A 21,519-nucleotide genomic window follows, 5' to 3' on the forward strand; every position below is an offset into this window, starting at 1 on the left:
TGATTCCCTTTTTGGTAATATAATGAATAGCATAGGTTCCTCAATCACCAATCAAATTGAAATACAGATTTGAAATAAACATAATTTTGTCAGTGTGACAACAGGTTATAGTTATTTTCTTACAAGTGCGGAAAGTGGTACGTTCCTTCACGAAACTGCCTTTGAGTGCGGAAAAAAAACTTTCTGCAAAAGTAAGGAACAATATCATTGTCTCCACAGCTCATGAAATAGACTTTTCAATATTTGCGTGTGGAAAAGTGACTCTGCGACTCAAAATGCGTGCGAGAAAAGGGTTGAAAGTAAACGCTGGTAGCAAAAATAAATGTTCGTTTTAAAATGTATCGAGTAAAATGATCATCAATAATTCACTTATTTTGTGTTCCTGATAGGAAACTATCTCATACATTGTCTAGAGGAAATTTTCGTTGAATCCAATACCATATATTTCAATTAAAAAAACTTCTAAACTTTATATAATTAATTTTGTCAAAAATAGTCATTAACTTAAAAAAAAAATAGAAATTTTCTAACTCTCTAAATTTTCTACTCCAACAATATTGGAAGGAATATAAATATTTTTAGAAATTTTAATTTTTAATTAATACCTAGTGATAATCACCAAAATGGTGGATAGTTAATACTCCCTCTGATGTTATTTAGATAAGAGCACTTGTCTTGTCTCCTAGCCAATTCACTTTATTTTTCCTTTTCGAATTCGCGCATTAGTGTGAGAAAGTAAATATTTGCTAAATCATCGTACTAACGACAAATATCAGGTCAATTAATCTAGTATCTACATATATTTAAAAAACAAAAAATATCGCTGAGATAAAATATTAACCATAGAATAACATATGTTTGATTTCCACGGTAATCAATCATCGCTGAAAGTATATTTTACATACTCATTTTATCCTACATTTATTGAAGGAATTTTTTTAGGAACATTAATTTTGAATGGAAATTCAATGTTTTTCCTCGATACAATCGTGAAAATATGGTTCCTTACACGAACTATTTCTTCCACTATCGATTGATTGCCTTTAATTATGATATCCGCAACTATTTCCGTATATGTAATAATGCATTTTTTCAAATATTTGAAATAAAATACATATATATCGACAGAATAATTAATGATCTTTTGGATTAAAAGTATACCTACTTCAAATATCGGAAGATATTGCTGATTTTTCAGGCTTTTCCATTGACAATGGTTCACCTAAGTACTAAGTACCATCTGGAATCATATTTTGCTGAAATTGTACTGCTCCCAAGAAGCAATATTTTAGATGGAACATTGTCCCCCTATGAAAAATTTAATTCAAAAACCTGGACTATATAATATAACTTTTCATTTATTTAAATATTTCATATATTTTTCATACACAGTACATTCAGCTAATAGAATATTTATATTAAATCTTTATTGTACAATATTTCAAAACTGAATTTTTTTTACATTCGGCAAAATAAGAACATCAGACATTAATATTCGTATGAAAAATCGAAAATTTGAACTACCAGTTTGATCTACTACTGCGACTCATTTCGTATAACAATATATTATTATATAAATAAACATTTCAATGACTAGCATAGGTTCACTGTAAAAGAAACAAGAAATGGAATGATGCTTCAGTTTCACTCTTATAAGTTACCCTTCTAATTGAGTAAAAACGAATTTTATTCTTTGTTTACAAATATCTCAGTATCTCTAAATACAATTGGAAATTCTAAATTCGAAGACAACGACAACAAAATACATTTGCAGGAAGATATGTTTCGGTAAATTCATGTGATATAGGCTTTAATCTTCTTATACCAAAAGTTAAGAATAAAACTTACTCTTCTTCGACAACCTTCATGATATACAGACAAGAAAATCTGATTCTGATACGACAAAGGCCAATATTTTTTACAGAAAAAACAAGTTTTTTACATTTCTTTCTGGAAAAGGTAACATGTGTCGAATAGAAGTATTTGCACGCTCTTTGATATTATCAATGACATATTTACAATTTGTATGTATACTATTCATCATAGAACCATAACCACCCTATTATTGTGATGGTTATTGTGGTGGTTCGAATGATGCTGTTGTGGACTTTCAGGTTCTACATTTTGCATTGATGTATCAGTCTTATTGGATTCCCCGTTCCACTTACACATATCTGTGTTACCAATGTCCGTCATATTCGCTAAAGAATCACAAGTATCTGAGGGTTGTGGTGTTGAATATCCATGGCTTGTTGATGGAGATCGGTTATTCCCAGGTGCTATGTGGTTTGAACCCCACATCAAAACGGTTTGCCTTGGAACCTCTGAAACACTGGTGAGGATCGGCGAGAAATGTTGAGGAGTTACAGAGTTTTGGTTCATTGCAATATGATGAGAGTTGTCTGTTTGAAGCAAAGATCCATCGGTTTTAACATCTTCCATTTTGGGAGTTATTAGACCTGCCGATAGAGGGGGAGATGAGTGGTTTGGGGATATGCCATCAATGGAGGAATGTTTAGAGAGCTTTCCACATGGCTTTTGAGCTAAATCCAATTGTGTGCTAACTACCTGTACAGGTTGAATGATCCCTGACGATGGACTCACTGAATAAGGCCAACTGACGTCCAGGCATTTTGCAGAACCAGCTACTACATATCCTCTAGAACTGTCCATGTAAGGAGGGTATTTGTTTGACGTGGAATCTAACACTTGAGGACAAGGGTACAACTTTTCATCCACTGGCATAACGGTAGTCCGGTAAGAAGAGTGGTGAGAGGAAGCTGATGATGCATGGTCGTAAGTAGGAACCGATGTTGTTCTAGACGACATATCCAAGAAGCTGTTTCCAACATATGGGGTTGATGCTGTGGTGTGGTGATAATCTGGATAGTAAGTGCTCAGCGGTCTATATTGATGAAATAAGTTATCGGTCGCTGTAAGGTACCGGTTTTCTAAGGCAGCTGGACTAGGGTAAAGAGTGTGCTGAAAATTTGTGTGACCCATGTATGGCAGACTATGATCCGAGGATGGCGTGGAATATGGGGAAGCATACATGTTGTAAGCAGCCGAACAACCATCTGATGCGATGTATTCAACAGCAGGCATTGGCGGCACTACCGCTGTTGAAACGGAGTTGTTCGATGGTGGGGTCACTTGGCCGTTTGAGGTATGAGAAAGTTTGCGTTTCGTCCGACAAGTGGACAAAAAGTCCCTGAGCTGCGTTTTGTAACGTTTGTTCACTCTTGAGGGAACGACGGGAACACTGTGGGAAGTCACGTTAGATGCGCTGCTCAATATTTGATCGGATTCTGTGAAGTAGTTGTTTGGAAGACCAGCATCCAAGTAGCTCACCTTGAAGTCCATCGTCCGTTTTCCTAGTAAATCTCGGCCCTCTTCTTCCCTGAAAAAAGTAAACGTTATTCAGTTTTTTTCAATAGGCACAAAAAAAATCTTGGTCTTCAAGGTTAGATTGATGATATTGAAATTTTTGTGAAGGTTACTATTTCAATCATAGTTCTACCCAAAATTCGTAATTATCAACCTTGGTACAGGTTTTTGTACCTATCAAATATCATGCGCCCGTTCTTAGTTTCCGAGGGCAATACTGGACGGGAATGGTGAAATTAATTTTTTGCGTTTCAGTATTTTTTTTTAAAGCTTCCATTTATCCGAAAAATATTCAATCCTAATTTATGACTATGTCTACTTTTTTCTATGTAAATATTTGAAACTTGATGAAACATAAATTTCGTCCTTCAACTTCAACCAGTGGCTAACCTAGAAATTCAACCTGGGGTTAGTCAGGCTAGTGATAATATTTAAGAGTTATGAACTATATAAAGTATGTATGGCGAATGACAAAAAAAGAACTTTGATTGATGAAGATACTCCATTGAAAAAAATAAATAGAAATTTCACAATATATTTCGTCATATATTCACATATTTCACAAAATATTTAATAAAAGAATATTTTACGATATTCAGGAAACATAATTGATGGATGAAAAAATAAAGGTTCATTAATTTTCCTCTCTCAACAGAATAGCTGCCAAAACTAGGTATTGTTCATTTTCAAGGGTCTTCTTACATAGGATTGTGCGCCTGATTTAATATGCCAGCTGCAACACAAATAACAAAGGCAGCCAAGCTTTTGGATCCTGCTTTGGAGCTGAAGTGAGCGAGTTATAATGATAAAACAGTGATATGAAAGATGAAGGAATTAATGAAAAAAAGGAAAAAATGAAACGGAGGAATCAATGAACAATGTTTGAATCTTTAGGAGGAGCAGTAACATCATAGTTATTTATAATACAAGTGCAGAAGGCATTGATATTCTTCCACGAGTTCAAAATTCAAAAACGAGCCACGAAGTGGCGAGTTTTGGAATGAACGAGTGGTAGAATGAGCCTTCTGTACGAGTATTATACATTATTTTCTCTAATTCATTGCATTTTGATTGAAATTAATGAAATATTACCATAAATGTAATTTAGTGATTTTTGCATTGAAAAATGTTGGTTGGCAGAACTGATTTCTTTAATGCAAATTGATGAATTGACAGATAAAGCCGTAGCGGAAAGTTCGGAGTGCCAACATAGAATAATAAAATATAACCATGAAAACTGTGCGTTTCTGATATATTCTCGCACGATTTTGTTCTACAAGATGTGGAAGAATGAACGGAATAACCACAGAATTAGAGAAAATATATTTCTTATATATGTTTGACAAGAGTGGAAATGTAGATTATTTAGGTAGGTACAGTTCACAGACAAATTGTCTAACCCTCTGTCTAGAGTCAACCATTCCCTATGAAACTTTTTCTAGTTTGAAATATTTGAAATTTCGTTGCATTTTTATAAGGTGAGGAATAAAATCCGATGAAGTCCATTGGATAAAATCTGTGGAAGAATATCAATATCTTCTGCATTGTATTATGAATATCTATTTCGAAGATCGATTTACAATCGCTGAATTTCATGTATTTCAAAAAATTAATAGTTGGTGGGAAATTCATTAATTTAACGAATTCGTAGAGCAAAACAAGTTCTATCATTTTCTGGAAAAACTACAAATTTTCTATTAGCTGCAACTCATTTAATTATTTGATCATTTAAAAAACGACGGACTAAACAACCGAAAGATCAGAATGGAATGAATAATATAATCGAATCCAAATCGATTATCGTAGTGCTATCAAAATATCAGTATATTTGAAATGCAATAATTTCCTAGAGTACTTTTTCCTTTTCGTAACTTACTCCAAGTTGAGATAATAGACCCTTCAGCAATTGGCGGAATATATTTTCTGCTTCACAAGATTATAAAAGGCGATTCCGCCAAATTACAAATTAGATATACTCACATAAGAGGACGATGTGTGCTTATCACGAAATCAGGTTTAGAATTTTTGTACACAAGTCTTGAGCTGGTTTGGAGCCATTGCCATTGTCTATCTTTGGTTTGGATTCTATATGCGATCATTCCTGAAGCACCTGTCTTGAGAACTGAAATAAAATAGAAAACCATCATGAAAACTTGAAATAACATGTTCAATGAAATAATCGTATACAATTTAGAACAGGTATTATTAAAGAATTAGGAAAGCACCGTCGTGAAGTCAGGAGCTTTTGAGAGCTCATTCGAAAATGCGCCTATTGCGCCCTTGGATGCCAAAGAACAATATATAGGATGTAACTAATAAATCATATCTCATATATACAATGTTGTCTTTGAGCACATTGGCTGCTGTTTTGACGACGCTGTCAACACTAAATTTTGCACGCAGCTTGAGACTGTTATTGAATGAATAAATGAGTTTATTTGAAGAATAAAAAATTTACATCGCAGAGGTATTTCATAAAGACACTGCAAAATTTCAAAATGATCGAATTTGTTATCACAGAAATTTGCGGTATTCCTTTTACAATACTCTTTTTGAATTTTCTATGGTTTTGATCTCGATATTGATTGAAATTTTGAATGTGGGATCTGTTTTAGGGTTCTGAAGAACCTTTACTTTGAAAAGTTTGAAATTATTATTTCATATCAACACCCAAAATTTCCGTATATTTTGTGATCACTAAAGTTTGAGTAATTTTTTTTCGATATTCTTCTGAATTTGTATGGTTTTAGTAACACGGTCATCACGAATCTCGAAATTTTACATCAAAATGCAAAGTTTCATCTCGATCGAATCTGCAGTTTTGAAATAAACAGAAACACAAAATTTCGAACGGCCAGATTTATGGAACCAAAAATGGAAGTGTATACTTACGTTCTTGGTGTGCACTCGCCACATAGGCCAAATCATCATAGTGAACCAAATCGTAGCCACCCATGTTGGCGAGTTCAGAATCTGAATATCCTAGTAACATTTTACCCCTGGAAAGTTTTTGGAATAAGATCAATCTATCCCTTCTCAGTCTTCGTGTATCTTACTCTTACCTTTGATCCATCGAAACCAGCGAGAGATCCAACTTATGCTTACTTTTGAACATGACTTCTTTTTGTGGAATTTCTAATAACGACGGCGGTCCAAATGGAGTGCAAATCGCGAAGAGGGCTAAAGGTGGCTCTTCTAATTTACGATTTTGACCATGGAGGACTTTGACTCTACCTCTAATGTCTAAACGCTGAAAAAATCACATATTAACTCAACTCATCAGATTTCATAGACGATTCGTTTCGAAAACATGAATACGATTAAAACAATTTTATTATTTGATCTTTTGTTGTTTATTAATCTTTTTTTTTTAAGATGCCAAGGGTAGGTACAGAATAGTTATTTATAATACTAGTGCAGAAGGCATTGATATTCTTCCACGAGTTCAAAATTCAAAAACGAGCCACGAAGTGGCGAGTTTTGGAATGAACGAGTGGTAGAATGAGCCTTCTGTACGAGTAGTATACATTATTTTCTCTAATTCATTGCATTTTCATTGAAATTAATGAAATATTTCCATAAATATAATTTAGTGATTTTTGCATTGAAAAATGTTGGTTGGTAGAACTGATTTCTTTAAGGCAATTTGATGAATTGACAGATAAAGCCGTAGCGGAAAGTTCGGAGTGCCAACATAGAATAATAAAATATAACCATGAAAACTGTGCGTTTCTGATATATTCTCGCACGATTTTGTTCTACAAGATGTGGAAGAATGAACGGAATAACCACAGAATTAGAGAAAGGACTTTATGGCGACAGGTAGATTTGACTTCAAGCGAAAAACATGAGGATGTAAAAATAGGAGATTCTTCAAGAAAATCATCACAGTATTGCACTATTGCATCTGCACATCTGGTAAAGATGAATAACCAGCTATGGGACTTAAGGCTCTTAGGCACACAGTAATATCTGCAGGTCTTTTTAGTCCACCATTTGTATATTTACCGAAAACAAAAAAGTATGGCCGTTATCTAAAACTCCTTCCAGAGAAACATCAAATAAGAGAGTCTACAATCTATACAGATACTCACACAAAAAAAATTTTGAGAAATGAAAACAAATACAAATTGTTACGAGTTAATATTGATCAAGCTTAGAAAATATGGAGGAAAGACTAAAAGAAATACCGAAAACGAGAAGAAAACCGACTCATATTATTCATCGTTTTGAGAAGAAAAAGAAGAGTATTTCGTCCATATTGGTTGGGGAAAAACGTGTACAATGCACAGGTTATAACCTGTGGGCTCAAGTGCTCAGAGTGCACAAAAGGATATCTTTATTATGTTTTGTAGTAATTGGGATTCCAGAGGATCTCATATGTTCAATTTTCCTTATGCTATGGGAGATTAGAGCTAAATTGTTTCAACCGTACCCAGTCTACTCCAAACATGATTTCTAACTCGAATTTTTTGGAATTTCTAACTCATTAATAATTAACTCATATCTTCATGTAATTCATTTAGGTAGATATACTTAGTTGAAAAAGATATTTAAAAATCTTGAAATATACTCACCAAAAAACCGGAAGTATTATCTAATAAACAGCGGAAGCGCACCGTAAAACTTCTTTCTAATAAATTGCAATGTTCTGGCAACAAAACATCTTGAAGACCCATATTTCCAGATTCTGGTGGAAGAAAGGAATTCCACATAAGCTGCCTTTGGAGCTCCTCTCGATCCTCAGAATGTACTAATTCGTATACTGATTGGTGGACTATGTCCGACTGTAAAATATAAGAATCATTCAAACATTCAGATAGAAGAATTCGATTTTTAATATGTATTTGGGAGCTCGTTCATTGACTCAGTTTCCATGATATTATAACTTTGGGATTTATTTGAAAAAAATAGTGGCGACGGGGACTCACATTTTTTTGAATATATCTGCAGAAAAAGTTTTTTCCAAAAAAACTTTTTTTATTTTCGATTCTGCGAATACTTGGATCAAACCGTTTGTGGTTTGGACCAAATATGTACAGGGTGTTTATCAGAAGATCATGAACTTGGACAACTCAAATTCATCAAAACACAAGATTTTCAAATTAGAACCCCTATTTTTTATTATTTCATTCAATTTAACGTTTAAAAAAGCGGGTTTCGAGTTTTCAAGTATACCCTATACCTAAAATGACTTTAAGAGTTATCGAGGAAGAACTTTAAATGAGGAAAAACTGCTATTTATAACTGTGTGGAGTAATTTATGATTTCTGAAAACACTGCTAAAAGCTAATTACAATCCTTTCCTCATATTTCAATTCGAAAACCTTTAATTTTTAAGGATTCATTATATTCGATGAAAATGCATCTGTTTAATTTTCATTTGCAGTTAAGTTTGTATACAAAAAATGAAAAAGCCTTGAAGTATCTTTCATTTTGAATCTAATTAAAAGTAATTTCACTGATACTTTTCCTAATTATGGTTTGAATATTCGTCAGCAGGCAGATATGTAGGTCTTCTAAACACGTTCTGTTTTATTCGTCTATCACAATCGTAAACTATTAAGCTAAAATCATTCTAAACTGCTCACCTGGTGAAATCCTAAATATCCTTCTATACTGTGCGTTGCAAAAAAAACTTCACCTTCACATGTTAGAATCATCAGAAACCCATTTAGAGCCTGGAATGATAAAAAATCTATGTAAACCTACCATTTACTTCGTATATATGAATATGAGAAATTGTGCTCATTCAGATATGATCAGCATAAATTGTTGGGAACAGTTGGAAATAAATTTGCAGATAAATAGATACTTTGTCTAACTCAATATTTCATTTCAATCATTTCTCTCACAAAATACTTGATGTCCTTATAGTGTACCTAATTATTGTTTGTGAATGAATAACCACTCAATTGGAATAAAATGAATTGTATTCATCATCGATTCTCTGAAAATTGTACAATAAGCTTTATAGATGAACATGGTATAATTAGTGAAAATTTATTAATAGTTATTGTTATCATTATATTGAGAAAACTTGCTGAACGTTTTCTATAATATGAAGGTCAAATTGACAAAACATTCAAATGAATAATCGATAATAAATATTTCACCTAGTTATTTGTTACTATAAATTTTCGAATAAATATCAGCTCAAGAATATCAAGGCAAAAATAAAATAATTTGGTGGTATTGGCTCAGGAAAAGGTATATTACCTAAATAATAAACTGTTATCTCGACTGTTATAGGTAACATGTTCTAAATTTAATCTTGCTTTTAGTGAGTTATTAAAACATTATTCAACACAAACCTGAAGAAACATTTCCCCATCCAATGGTGTATGATCGAAAGCAGTGAGATCTCTGGACCGATGTAAGCCACCTCCGTCGTCTTTTTCTTTGTGCATGACCACTGCAATAAAAAATTTGATTAATTATTTATTCAAATAATTACTGATGGTAAGTCTCCATTTGATATTAAATAGTTTCGAGAGGAGTCTCGAAACTAGAGTCACAAATAATGTGTATGGGCCTGACAGCATATGCATTTGTGACTATTTTATCTCATTTTGGTAGGTACCATTACTATGAGATTTCAGAAGTACAAAACATTATAGTTTGTGAAAAGAGGATGAGAGAGATGTTTAACAATCTTAAGCCTTATAAGAATAATGTGAATTTCCTCTTCATGTATTTACCTTATTTTTCAATTTGTATTGATTTTGTTGCTTATTTACTATTGTAAATAATATTCTATATCGAAACAAATTGCTATTCGATATAAATCTCATTTCCCTGTGTAGTAAAACATGTTTTATAATTCTTCAATAATAAATGTAGGTACACAATTCCAAATTCGTGATACCAAAACGATAACATCAAAGTTTCAAACTTATTTCTATTCACGGAAGAAATAAATAATTTAACACATACCTATTCAAGTTCAGTTATATCAAAGGTGAATATTAAAAGTTAAATTTTAATTTGTATTTATGATTGAATCATGGTACAAGGCGTACCTGGAATTTTTTGCATCAGAATTTCAAAATTCATTACTTAAAACTTCAAGTTATATCAAATCCTACAAGACGTAAATATAGGATTGAAATCAGGTAGGTATTGGACATCAAATACCTAGGTATAGTTGTGATACTTTCAAAAGTTCGAACAATAAATTGAGGAATACGACTACTCATATCAATTAATTTTTTAAATCAATTAGATTGTCCTCTCTAGACTTGAAGAACGAAGAATAATTTCGTGGGAATACGCTGGTATTCGAAATAACTCAATGAATCGACAAACCCAATTTCATATTGGTGTAAGTTGTGTTGCCTAACAACAACTAAATCAGGGAGTGACGGATCCTATATCTCTCAGACAAAGGTCTCAATATCTTTTAGAACTCCAAAAAAGGGTTCAATTCTCTTGTTATTCGCATATTCCAGTTTGATTAGAGTCATATTTAACTAAGTACATTTGCTTCCAAGTATACTGAAAATATAGAAAGCTTTGTGATCAATTTTGAAATGTGAACATTTCTGGCCTCAGATTTCACAATTTCCAATCGTAAAATCATATCGGACAATCCTGACAAGGTTTCGGGCTAAAGACCATAAGAGTACAGATCAAATTGAGTAATAAAAAAAAAATTGGTCATGCTTTTCTGTGCGACCGCAAATCAGGGCCGTCGCTAGGAGGTCGTCTAGGGCACCAGAATTCAGGAGCGGCATTTCAAGCTTGATCAACAATAATCACATGTGTAGAAATTCAAAATAGCGAATGAGAATTTACCGCCCCGGCAAAATTACCTTTTGTACAGAGCGAAAGGGGTGTGCTGGTTGGTGAATTTGTATTCGGAGAGTATGAGTGTGAAGAACTCCACGCTTGTTTAATGAAAAGTATTTTAAGGGAAAGAAAAATTTGTTATTCCTTCAATAAACAACTGGAGGGGAAAAGATAGCTGAAATTGAATGATAGAATATAACTAATAATAAAATAAATATTATGATGAAGGCATCAAAAATTTTAAGGGCATTCGTTATTCACGTGATTTATCGAATTCCAATAAACAAATGATAAACTATATGAATTGAATTTAGGTTTCAGATTATTCTACGCACGAATATTCAGATTTTTCTTCAAGATGATTGAGTAAAACAATCGAATGATGCGCATGAATCATTATTTTCAATTCGAATGCGCTTACGCCCAACGTTTGCAGTGGCGTGACTAGGGTTAACTGATGTTACTTCACTTCGAAAATACAAAATCTTAAATGTTTTTTAGCCAATGGGAGGTTATGTCCCCAATAACTCCCCCTCCTCCTTATTAGCGGATGATGCGGATGAACCATAATTTTAAATTTGAATGCGCCCATGCTCAAATACTAGTTAATTTGGTATAAAAAATCATATGTGAAATTCGTTGAAATAAAAAAAATAGTTTGATACATTCTTCAAGGAATTCGGAATTTTTCGGAAAAGTAGAAAATGCCGCGTCGGCAAAATACCGGCTTTTAGAGCGGGGCATGCCATCAAAGGTGCCGCATTATGCATTATACTTATAAATTATTGAGTTATTGACGCTAAAACTAATACATTCATCAGGCTTGTCGGCCTTAGAGGAATGCAAAATATTGGAGAAACAAATCCATTTCACCATCTCTATATTATCAGTCTAAAGAAATATATGCGGAGTTCATATATTAATTTGTTGCATTTTGCAGAGTTGACTTCTGTTAGGGCGGCGGTTTGGCTAGCGATGGCTTTTCTGCAAATTCTAGTAGCATAGCTCGATTTTTAGAAAAAATGGTCAATTTTTAAGAGGCCGTATCTTGGTTACTATTTTACCTACAGAGCTAGTTTTGGTCTCGAATTGTATACAATTTAATTTACTGTTTTATAAAGAAACACATGGTTCAGGAGATATAGTGCTAAAAATTTGTATGTATTCTACTAATTGTGGTTCTAACAACACCAGTCCTTTTTTATCTTGTGAAGGAACTCTATATTATCACTAGTGTTGTGTTGGCTGCCTTCATCAACTGATATGTGATTAAATTTAAAAAAATCAAATTAGAACCCGTATTTATACAGACGAATCCATTCATTCCAAAAATTTCTAATGGGTTTTGAATATTCTTTCATCATCTCAATAAAGGTGTTATAAATATTTCTATCAAAGATAACCCAAGGTGGGTGTTGATTGCATTGCAAATCTCTTTTTTTGTGTAGTTCATTTGGCGCAACGCAGAGGTCAACTACGAATTAACAGAAATTGAATAAAACTCAATTTCGAATATCAAAAAGGGACTCTCATGTGTAAAACATAGGTATACAGTATACACAGAAATCACACGGCATAATAGAAATGGTGAAAGAGTAACAAACAGAAAGAGTCAAGAGGTTAATCCACAAATAGATAGCCGGAACCTTAAAAACAGAAGGTTACGTATAATAGTGAGTGTTGTGAATAGCCCTTGCTCGACCAAAAAAAAAATTATCAACCATAGTACAGAATTTGTTAGTGATTTACGATTGTTGAATTTTCTACTCTTGTTTATATAGAAAATGATCTTATTCATAAATATGTTACCTACAGCACATGCTTATTTCTATTCGAAGTGAATAGAACAAGGAATTATCAGACTTTTAAGATCAATCCCAGTGCGCAATCAATCATTCCATGTAAATTCCCCCAGAAAAACTTTGTGGCAGGAATCAATCTAGGTGCAACTGCAAATGTTTATTCCATAAAAAGCCTTCGTAATGGTTTTATTCACTTAGGTGGTGGGTTCAGAAGCGTATATGAATGGAATTTTGCTTTATCATGGTGATTCGGCAGACTGTCATAGTTAACCTGTCTTTCGAATCAAATGGCTAATGGCTTTATGAATGCATGTGGCAGGTGCTAATAAAGTAGAATCTCTCTTTTATGGAAATTTAGGGGTCGCAGGTTGCTTGATAATGTTCATGGTGCAGTGATTTTAATTGCTAAAGGGTTATCAAGAATCTACGTTTTTTCGATGGAAAAATTTCGGGAAAGATTCGGCGAACTATCTAGGGCGTAGATCTTTTTTTTTCTTGGGGGGGTAATCGAAAAAATTTTTTTGACGACAACGTCACTCATATCTGTAATGTGATAAACAAAAGTTTGATAACGAAGTTTAAACCAAATTACTCGAAATAATTTTTTTATTACAAATTCGGTTGCTCTTACCTTATACTGGATGTTCCTAAATTGGAGTTACGGAGGAAAATGAGAGATTCCTTGGATAATTTTAGGAATATAATCGTTTCATAATTTGTTTTCAAGATACGGGGTGTTTCTAGTGTGTCGTACTTTTAGCGATGCTTTTATCAGTTTATCAATTCTTTATTAATCTCCGCTACAGAGTGGGTCAATAAATACCAAAACTTATAATTCATTCATTATAGCTTACTAGCTGGATCTTTATAATAATTTGGATTTTTCTGAGGATTACTAGAAAGTTGATTGAAATATTTTTCTCGAAATCGATAGCAGATACGATGAAATTATAACAAACCAAAAAGTGTAATATCGGACGATTCACCGAAAAATAGTTCTGAAGGAAAGAATCAGGCACCCTTCCAGAAAAAATATCACCCTGTGGATTTGCATTCGGAATTAGCATATAACATGATGAAAACTAAAATTGGAGTATCTATGGTCAATTCAAATTAATTATCTTGTAAAAAGAAGTTTCTATGAGAAAAAAACTGAAACTTTAACACCTGTATCTCAAAAACAAAGTGTTTGGGGACTCATGTTATAGACTTTTTTTCTAAATGATCCAAGAAATATATCATTTTCATTTGTACCTCCAATTTAGGAACACCGTGTAGATATAGTCAATTCAAAACTGATGTCATGACAAATAAATTGCAATTTGAATGAAACACGAAATGGAACAACACATCCCACACAATTTTTCTATGCGAAGTACTCAGCTCAGTTTTTTGATAACTACATTATTGATATTTTGTGACGAGAATGATACAAAAAACCGGAAACAACGGGTAAGTGTATACCGATGACGGATGCAAAAATAACAGATGGCAAATAAGAGGCCGAGAAAGCGGATAGAGAAAGGAGAATAATAAACCTCGGACAAAGACGTGTCTGTATTGCAATAAAAATACTCATCTTGAAAGCGATAATAAACTCCTAAACCGTTAAAGGGACAATTTTTTTACTGCCGTGTGGATTTTGAAGAAAAATAAAATGATTATTGGTTCATCTTATGGAAAAATTTTCGTTCTTCGTCTTTGCGAGAATTCTCGATTTGGTAATTTGGAAATCTTGGGGGGGTAATTAACTCCACTACCCCACCCATTTCTACGCCCTTGCGAACTATGAGATACTTTTTTCATATTTCATCTTGATCAGTTGATTTTCTATCATTGTCAAAAATGTTTTATTGATCAATGTCCAACAATGGGTGAATAATAAAGAAAAGTCCAACAATGAATGAATTATCCGGAAAACAATCAATCATCACAATAAATTTCACTGTTCAACATGTTGGTTTACGATAAGTATTATGCAATATTTATAGTCCGGGTATTTACTTACCGATATTTATTAGTTGAAGAAATAAGCCAAATAAATTGTAATAAATATAGTTCATAGTTATAAATGCATGGGAAGTGGTCAGGTATAAGTTTGGCCCTTGTAAAACAGTAAATTATATAGCGAGTGTTTTGTATATTGATTAGATGGAGTCAGACCGCTAGTCTGGCGCTACTCTACAGGAGGCCCCAAGTATTGATCAAATAAATAAACCCAGGTGGTTGGCTTTAGCTCACCTTTGGACTTTTCATTTCATTTGCTCTGTCTTCGTGATTCATCACTGATTTCATCGCTACCCAGTACTTGTTTCTTCGCAGTGTATTCTGTTGGTAGCCAATTAAAACAACCCAATTCTTTTTTGTTTTTGGCAGTTTCTCAGAAAGCTACATCGGCGAATCTCGGGTTATAGCGAAAAAATTTACTGTAATTGTCGATTTAAAATACTTCACAAAATTCCATTATCAGAACCAGAAACGAAAGTCACTTTTTGTCGGAAAATCAATTCTATCTGGGTAACCGATGAAATAAAGGAAATAACAATAATTAATAATTATTTATTGTACAAGATGATAAATTTCTACTCTATCTTTGAGAATGTCTCAGTGGAGACTATAATTACGCTCGAGAAGTTAATGCAATTTTATCGTCGTGTGCAATACAACAATTTTTTTTTATAGCAAGACTACAAATTAAGGTGAAAAGTAAAATTTCGAAGAAAGTTGTAATTTTTGGCACAAAAATCGCAACTGTGTTGCTCCGTCATTAGCGATATGAATTACTCTGTCAACCAATTTTACATTCTGGTTTTTGCAGTGTTAAAAATTTTTTCGTTTTGTGTACGAAGCGAATACGAAATGTACGGAAGAATAAACACAAGAAGAAGACAATCTGCCATCAGATTTAAATTTAATTGAATGAAAAAGTTTAACCATTTCATCTACCTTTGCTGTTGTTAAATTGTTACTTTATCTACCCTTGCGGTTTAAGTGATCCTCCATCTATTCAAAAGAGTTGCTATAACAACATTTCAACATTGAGTATAGAAGAAATTACATTTATTCTATTTCCATTTTTAGGAAAAATAATAACAGGCATTTGATTTCTATTACAATGAATTTTCATCAGTGAAGACCAAACCAATCCAAAAGCATTCTTGATTGAAAATCGAATAATCATTGTGGGTAGTAGATATGAATGAAAAAATACTCTGTCAATGGGTGTGGCTTCATTTTCAGTCGCTCGCTGGAAGTTCTGTGGAACCATTCATCAAAATTGGACTAAATATTGATGTTACGGAAATACGATTTTGATTTTATTTTTATCCTTTCACCAAAAACCAACAGTCCAAGTGTTGGGCTCTGAATGATTCCAACAGTTATTTTGAATGTCCTCTGCTCTTTCTTTTGAATAATAATTATTAATTTTTTGCCTTTATAGAGACATAACTAATACCTAAACACACGAATGAATTCGATCGTAATAAACCTGCAACTTTCGAATTTTGAGCCGAGCATGGTTTCAAACTATAAGATATTGATGATAAATCCGTTCTCAAATTCGATTATGTTCGACCATTTGGATAACGGAAGATCCTAGAAAAGTTCCAGATTTTTTACAGGGGGGGTTGCACAGTACCGAATTTACATGAAAGTTATACAGACGGAATTGTACAGAAAGTCTTTTTTCTGAAATTTTTTTCAACAGGCTCAATGGGTTTGAATTTTTTTATATCTATCAGCTGCATTTGTTTTAAAATATTCCCACCACTATTGTTTGAATATCGTTTGCGGTCATATTTCATTCCTAATAAACGAATTTACTATTCACTGATTAACATCAAAGATGCTTAAGATATCTACCTATATATCTATTTTAACGGGTGAGTAAAAGCATAGTATAAAGAATTCCTTATAGATGTTTCATTAGTCAATTCTTTTTCTTCACATAGTTATATTTATCATTTGGTTTTGATTCAATTTTTTTATTTACTTTAGAAAGGTCGTCTTTATCAAATCGAAGGAATTAGTTTTTTTATATGTAGGTAATGCCAAATTTCATAATGCAAGAGTGATCCAACAAAATGTGCTTGGATGGGAAGCCTTAACACACCCACCTCATTCTCCTAAACTGATTACCATCTTTTCTTGTCTCTTGATAATTGTACGGCAGTTAAAAAGACAGGTTGGTGTTGTAGATGCAATCCGATAATTTTTTTATTCGAAATACATAGATTCCTACAGTAGCGGTAAACAAAAATTGGTATCCAATTACCAGAAGGTCATTAATTGAAAGCGGTGAGATTAATTCAATGAAAGAGGGGTCACACATCCAGGCACTGAATCCCTAAACGCTACTTTCACTTTCACAAACCTACCTTGAAAGATTTTGATTATTTTGTTCAAGAACCATTGAGTTTGTCGGATCTAGGGGAAGCAAACTGAGGCATGGAATTTAGGGGTTGCTGTGCATTCTGCCTCATCATTCTCTGAAGGAATAAACATGTTTGGAGTAATTGAAAGAGTATGTTGCTATTTTGTCGGCTGTAAGAAGCAGTTAGAAAAGATGGTCAGCGAAATACCCTGGTGTGAAAGTCCTTTTAAACAATTTCCCGGAATTGGTGGTATCATATAGATATATATCTAGTTATTCATTAATAATGAATGATCTAGTAATAAGTTCACAAAAACAGGGAAAATGGCCGATAAAATATTGGATAAAAGAAGCTAAATCAGTTGCTATGAAAATTGGTCATAGGAAACAATGCTGATATTTGGTCAAACCCAGAAAAGAAATGATAATGCTATCAGAGTGAATCTAGATTTTGCTTATCTAAAAGGTGGTGTAATCATGAATATGTCAAGAACTCCAGAAATATGGAGAAGATCTGTGAAGAATATATAAGTAAGAACTCGGTCGAATTTTGCCAAGAACTCAATGTTTTTAGACAGCAAGCTCCACATTTATTTGCGAATATAAGGAGTATTTTATCGATTTTAATCCGTTGCATCAAATCTATATTAATGATTTTCAGAAGCGTTGCACATCGGCAAGCTGCAAGCGAGTTTTAAGAAACCTTGAGATTATCAAAAATTATCTTTGGTCATTGATGAGCCAGGATCATCGATAACAAAAGGATCGAAGAGTAAACAATTATGAGATCAATACACAGAATACATATTCATTTTGAATCTCATGTTATTTCAGAATATTTTCTCCCCTATACTTATTGAAATGAATTTCTTAGTTAGTTAATATACTTTGGGAAATAATATAGATTCAACATAGGACTTTTTGCCATTTTTGGGTGGGATCATAGCTGGAAATATTGTAATGATAATGATGAGGAGGCATTCGTTGGCAGAATGTGGCATTTCTCATATTTTGCACAGTCCGCGATCCGTAAATGTTGTCCTTTGGACAGAATTGAATAAAATCTTCTCCTTCTAGATTCAAAACTCACAAATTATAGTCAAATAGTACGCAAAAATCAATTCAAAACAATGAATTGTTGTAAATGATTAGCAATAATTTAACTGAATTGAAATCTATTCATTTAGGTTGAATTCAAGTAAGTACAATAAAGGGTTTCACTAGAGAAGTATTTCCAGATTTCTGAAGCCACACTAGGTTCGCTGATGAATAATATAAATATAGGTAATTCACGCAATTATAGCTCTGTACTTGTTGAAACTTATATCCGAGGAAACTTCTTGGGAGATATCTTGTTTTCCCCTCTCTTAAAATCATCATTATATTTTATTCAATTTCTGTTCTGTGTTGATTTTAAGTGAGAAAATATTGCGATTACGATTAGGTATGCGATAATTTTCAACTTACTCTTTTTTCATTGGATATCCCAACACCAATTTTCTCATTGAAAGTTGTATTACATATGTGTTTCTATGTGTTCAAAGTTGATTGCCGACCCACCTTGGTTACGCAAGGACAGCTAATTTAGAAAGGAGTCAAGTACAATAGTTCATCTGATAGACATTGTAGGTACATAATTATACCATTGAAACAACTGGAGTAATCTGTGACGAATAGAAAAAAACATTCATAATTGTAATTATCTGCATTGAAAACCTAGAAATGATAAGCCTTTGTGTCTAATTAAGCAGCAATATTCAAAATTGGCGCATCCACCATCCAACGTATTGTTCAAATTGTTGATATTTTCAACATTATCAAATATCAAGGTGAATGAATTATGACAAATGAATTTTGAATTGAATAACCCCATGAGAATGAATCATTTCGTTTAATCTTATAGGTTGATTGGGCGATTAGGACCCATACTGTGGCCACCGCGATCCCCGGATTTGAATCCACTGGATTTTTTTTATTGGGGATGTTTAAAGGACAAAGTGTATGCAAAACCAATAAGAAGCGAGGAAGAATTGCGTGAACGCGTATTCGACGCAGCCCGGACCATATCGGAAATTAGTTTAAGAAAATTGAATCGTAATTTTATAAAACGGTGTCATTTATGCATTAGAGTCCGAGGGAAACAGTTTGAACATTTACTGTTAGTTAGATTTGAGAATTAAATAAATAATCGGAAGTTAAGTCTGTTTTTAATTAATTTACCTTTTTTTTCAATAATATTCCTTTTTCGCTTCCCCTAATCCATCTTTTTCCCTATTGTGACTTTAACAAATAATAACAAAGCCCGGTATCAAATGTAATGTCATAGCAAGCGGCAAAATTACCTGATAGCGGGGTTCCTAGTTTCAACTTAGTTAAGTAGGGCATCGGTAAAATGATGAAAATACCTAGTTTTATGGGCATAAGATTCGTGTATTGTACCATTTCTAAATCTGTCTAAAATGCCCAATTTTTTGATGTTACTTGCTCGTTTTGTTTCAAGGATTTTTTTTTCACAGCAGGTGTCCAAAGTCGAAGTTCTCGTTTTGCTAGCAATTGAAATCAAGATTTATCCATTAATTTACGGAAATCCACATAACTTTTTGACAGAATCATACTCATGTCATCTTAAATAACTATTTAAGATTCCATTACAACAAAAAAATAAGCTTCGAGAGCTTTCCAGCAGAATTCTGACCCTGAAAAGGTGAAAATTCACTAAAAAACGTAATTTGGTAATAACTCGAAAACCATGCAACTTTTACTGGGGTCATGTTAGGCTGGTTAGGTCCCTTTTTAGCTGACCTACCTCCGGTGTCACTGTGACGTGCCACTTATGGGACACCCTGTATATGCCTGCATATAGGTACCATTGTATTTATGACAACCCATGTAATTTTGATGGGTTTAAAATTATAGGATATTTGTGAAATTAACGGGGGTTACTATACAAATAAACAAATAAAAGGTGACAGCTTCAAAAGTGAGTTGACAAGATAGCTGGCTCTTCAGAATGAAACCTCTATAATATGAAGACCCTTTATATCAATACGATGAACACGAAATTTTTGCACGAAGCTTGAAATTGTTATTTGATATCCACACGCAAAATCTCAACACGTTGTCACTGAGATATTTAGTTTTTTCCGACATTCTTTTTGAATTTTCTCAGCTTCCGGTGACGCGTTTAACATAGATTGTGAAAAAAGTTCGTATTTGTTATTGTACAAATGAAAGAAAAATTTCAACTTCAATGAATTCGTATTTTTGAAATTAAAAGGGAAATTATTAGATAGTATATTAATTCATAGGAGAAGTGTCACTTTTTATGACGAGCCTGTGTTTACCCGCCGAACGTAGTGAGGTAATTGAAGGTGAGCCATGAAAAGTAACTTCTCCTCCGAATAAAATATTTTCAATTTATTTTTGAAGTTCATAAAAATCTGGAGATCCAACTTTGGATAAAATATACATATATAAACGATCGTTATAATTTATTGATCAATGAAAAATTTGTCTATAGTCACTACCACATAAACTTTCTTGTTAAAATTATCATATTTGAAATTAAAGGCCTTCATTTATTTTCACTCTATAGACAAAATTTCAATTCAACAAAATTTCAATTTCTATGAAATATTACCAAATTCAGTCAATAAATCACTAGTTCCCAGAGTAGCTGAGTCTAAGAAAATTAACCCTTTAGGATAGAGGAAAGATTTCTCTAAAAGACAGCCGGAATATTTTCATGAAACCGGAGCCACTTTTAAGCTCTATATGAAGGCGAATTTCTAATGAAGCGGTCTTTACCAAGGGCAGCTTTTTCGTATGGATTATGAAACTGGCCCTTAGCAAAGTCGGTTTGGAGATTCTTATTGCAGGGACGGTTGACAAACGCAGCGAAGCGGAATAACTTCATGTTGTTTTCAAGAATGAAATATGAAAAGGCGGCCAGCAAACTGGGCAGAATTGCCGCTCAAATAGAGGTGCCTAAAACGCGGTTTCACTTGTAACGCCGGCCCTGCTTGGGGAACCAGCGTTCAAAAACTAAACAACATAAAGGTAGCAAAGGTCGAGATCGATTGAACTTGCGTTTTCTACTCGGAGATTTATTTTTTCATTTCCTGCATTGGCATTCCTTATTTGCCACCACCATTCGCGAGAAGC

At 33.3% G+C, this 21,519-nt stretch overlaps 1 protein-coding gene across 2 annotated transcripts in view; it reads right to left on the minus strand.

The window, feature by feature from the left end:
- Window positions 1-1,342: 1,342 nt before the first annotated feature.
- The window catches only part of LOC123675058 (aryl hydrocarbon receptor), a 149,563-nt gene continuing 129,386 nt past the window's right edge, over window positions 1,343-21,519 (minus strand). Inside the window, exons 3-10 of one of the 2 annotated variants that reach the window (XM_045610298.1) lie at window positions 9,702-9,802; window positions 8,979-9,068; window positions 7,965-8,174; window positions 6,450-6,637; window positions 6,280-6,386; window positions 5,368-5,509; window positions 2,569-3,400; window positions 2,327-2,459 (exon numbers count right to left, since the gene is read on the minus strand). In XM_045610298.1, coding sequence (XP_045466254.1) covers window positions 2,454-2,459; window positions 2,569-3,400; window positions 5,368-5,509; window positions 6,280-6,386; window positions 6,450-6,637; window positions 7,965-8,174; window positions 8,979-9,068; window positions 9,702-9,802 — 1,676 coding nt within the window. In that variant the 3' untranslated portion in view covers window positions 2,327-2,453. Of the gene's footprint in view, window positions 3,401-5,367; window positions 5,510-6,279; window positions 6,387-6,449; window positions 6,638-7,964; window positions 8,175-8,978; window positions 9,069-9,701; window positions 9,803-21,519 lie in introns of both variants that reach the window. The other variant, XM_045610297.1, reaches the window with a different exon arrangement.

This window comes from Harmonia axyridis, chromosome 3 (assembly GCF_914767665.1).
Source record: "Harmonia axyridis chromosome 3, icHarAxyr1.1, whole genome shotgun sequence".
NCBI lineage: Eukaryota > Metazoa > Arthropoda > Insecta > Coleoptera > Coccinellidae > Harmonia > Harmonia axyridis.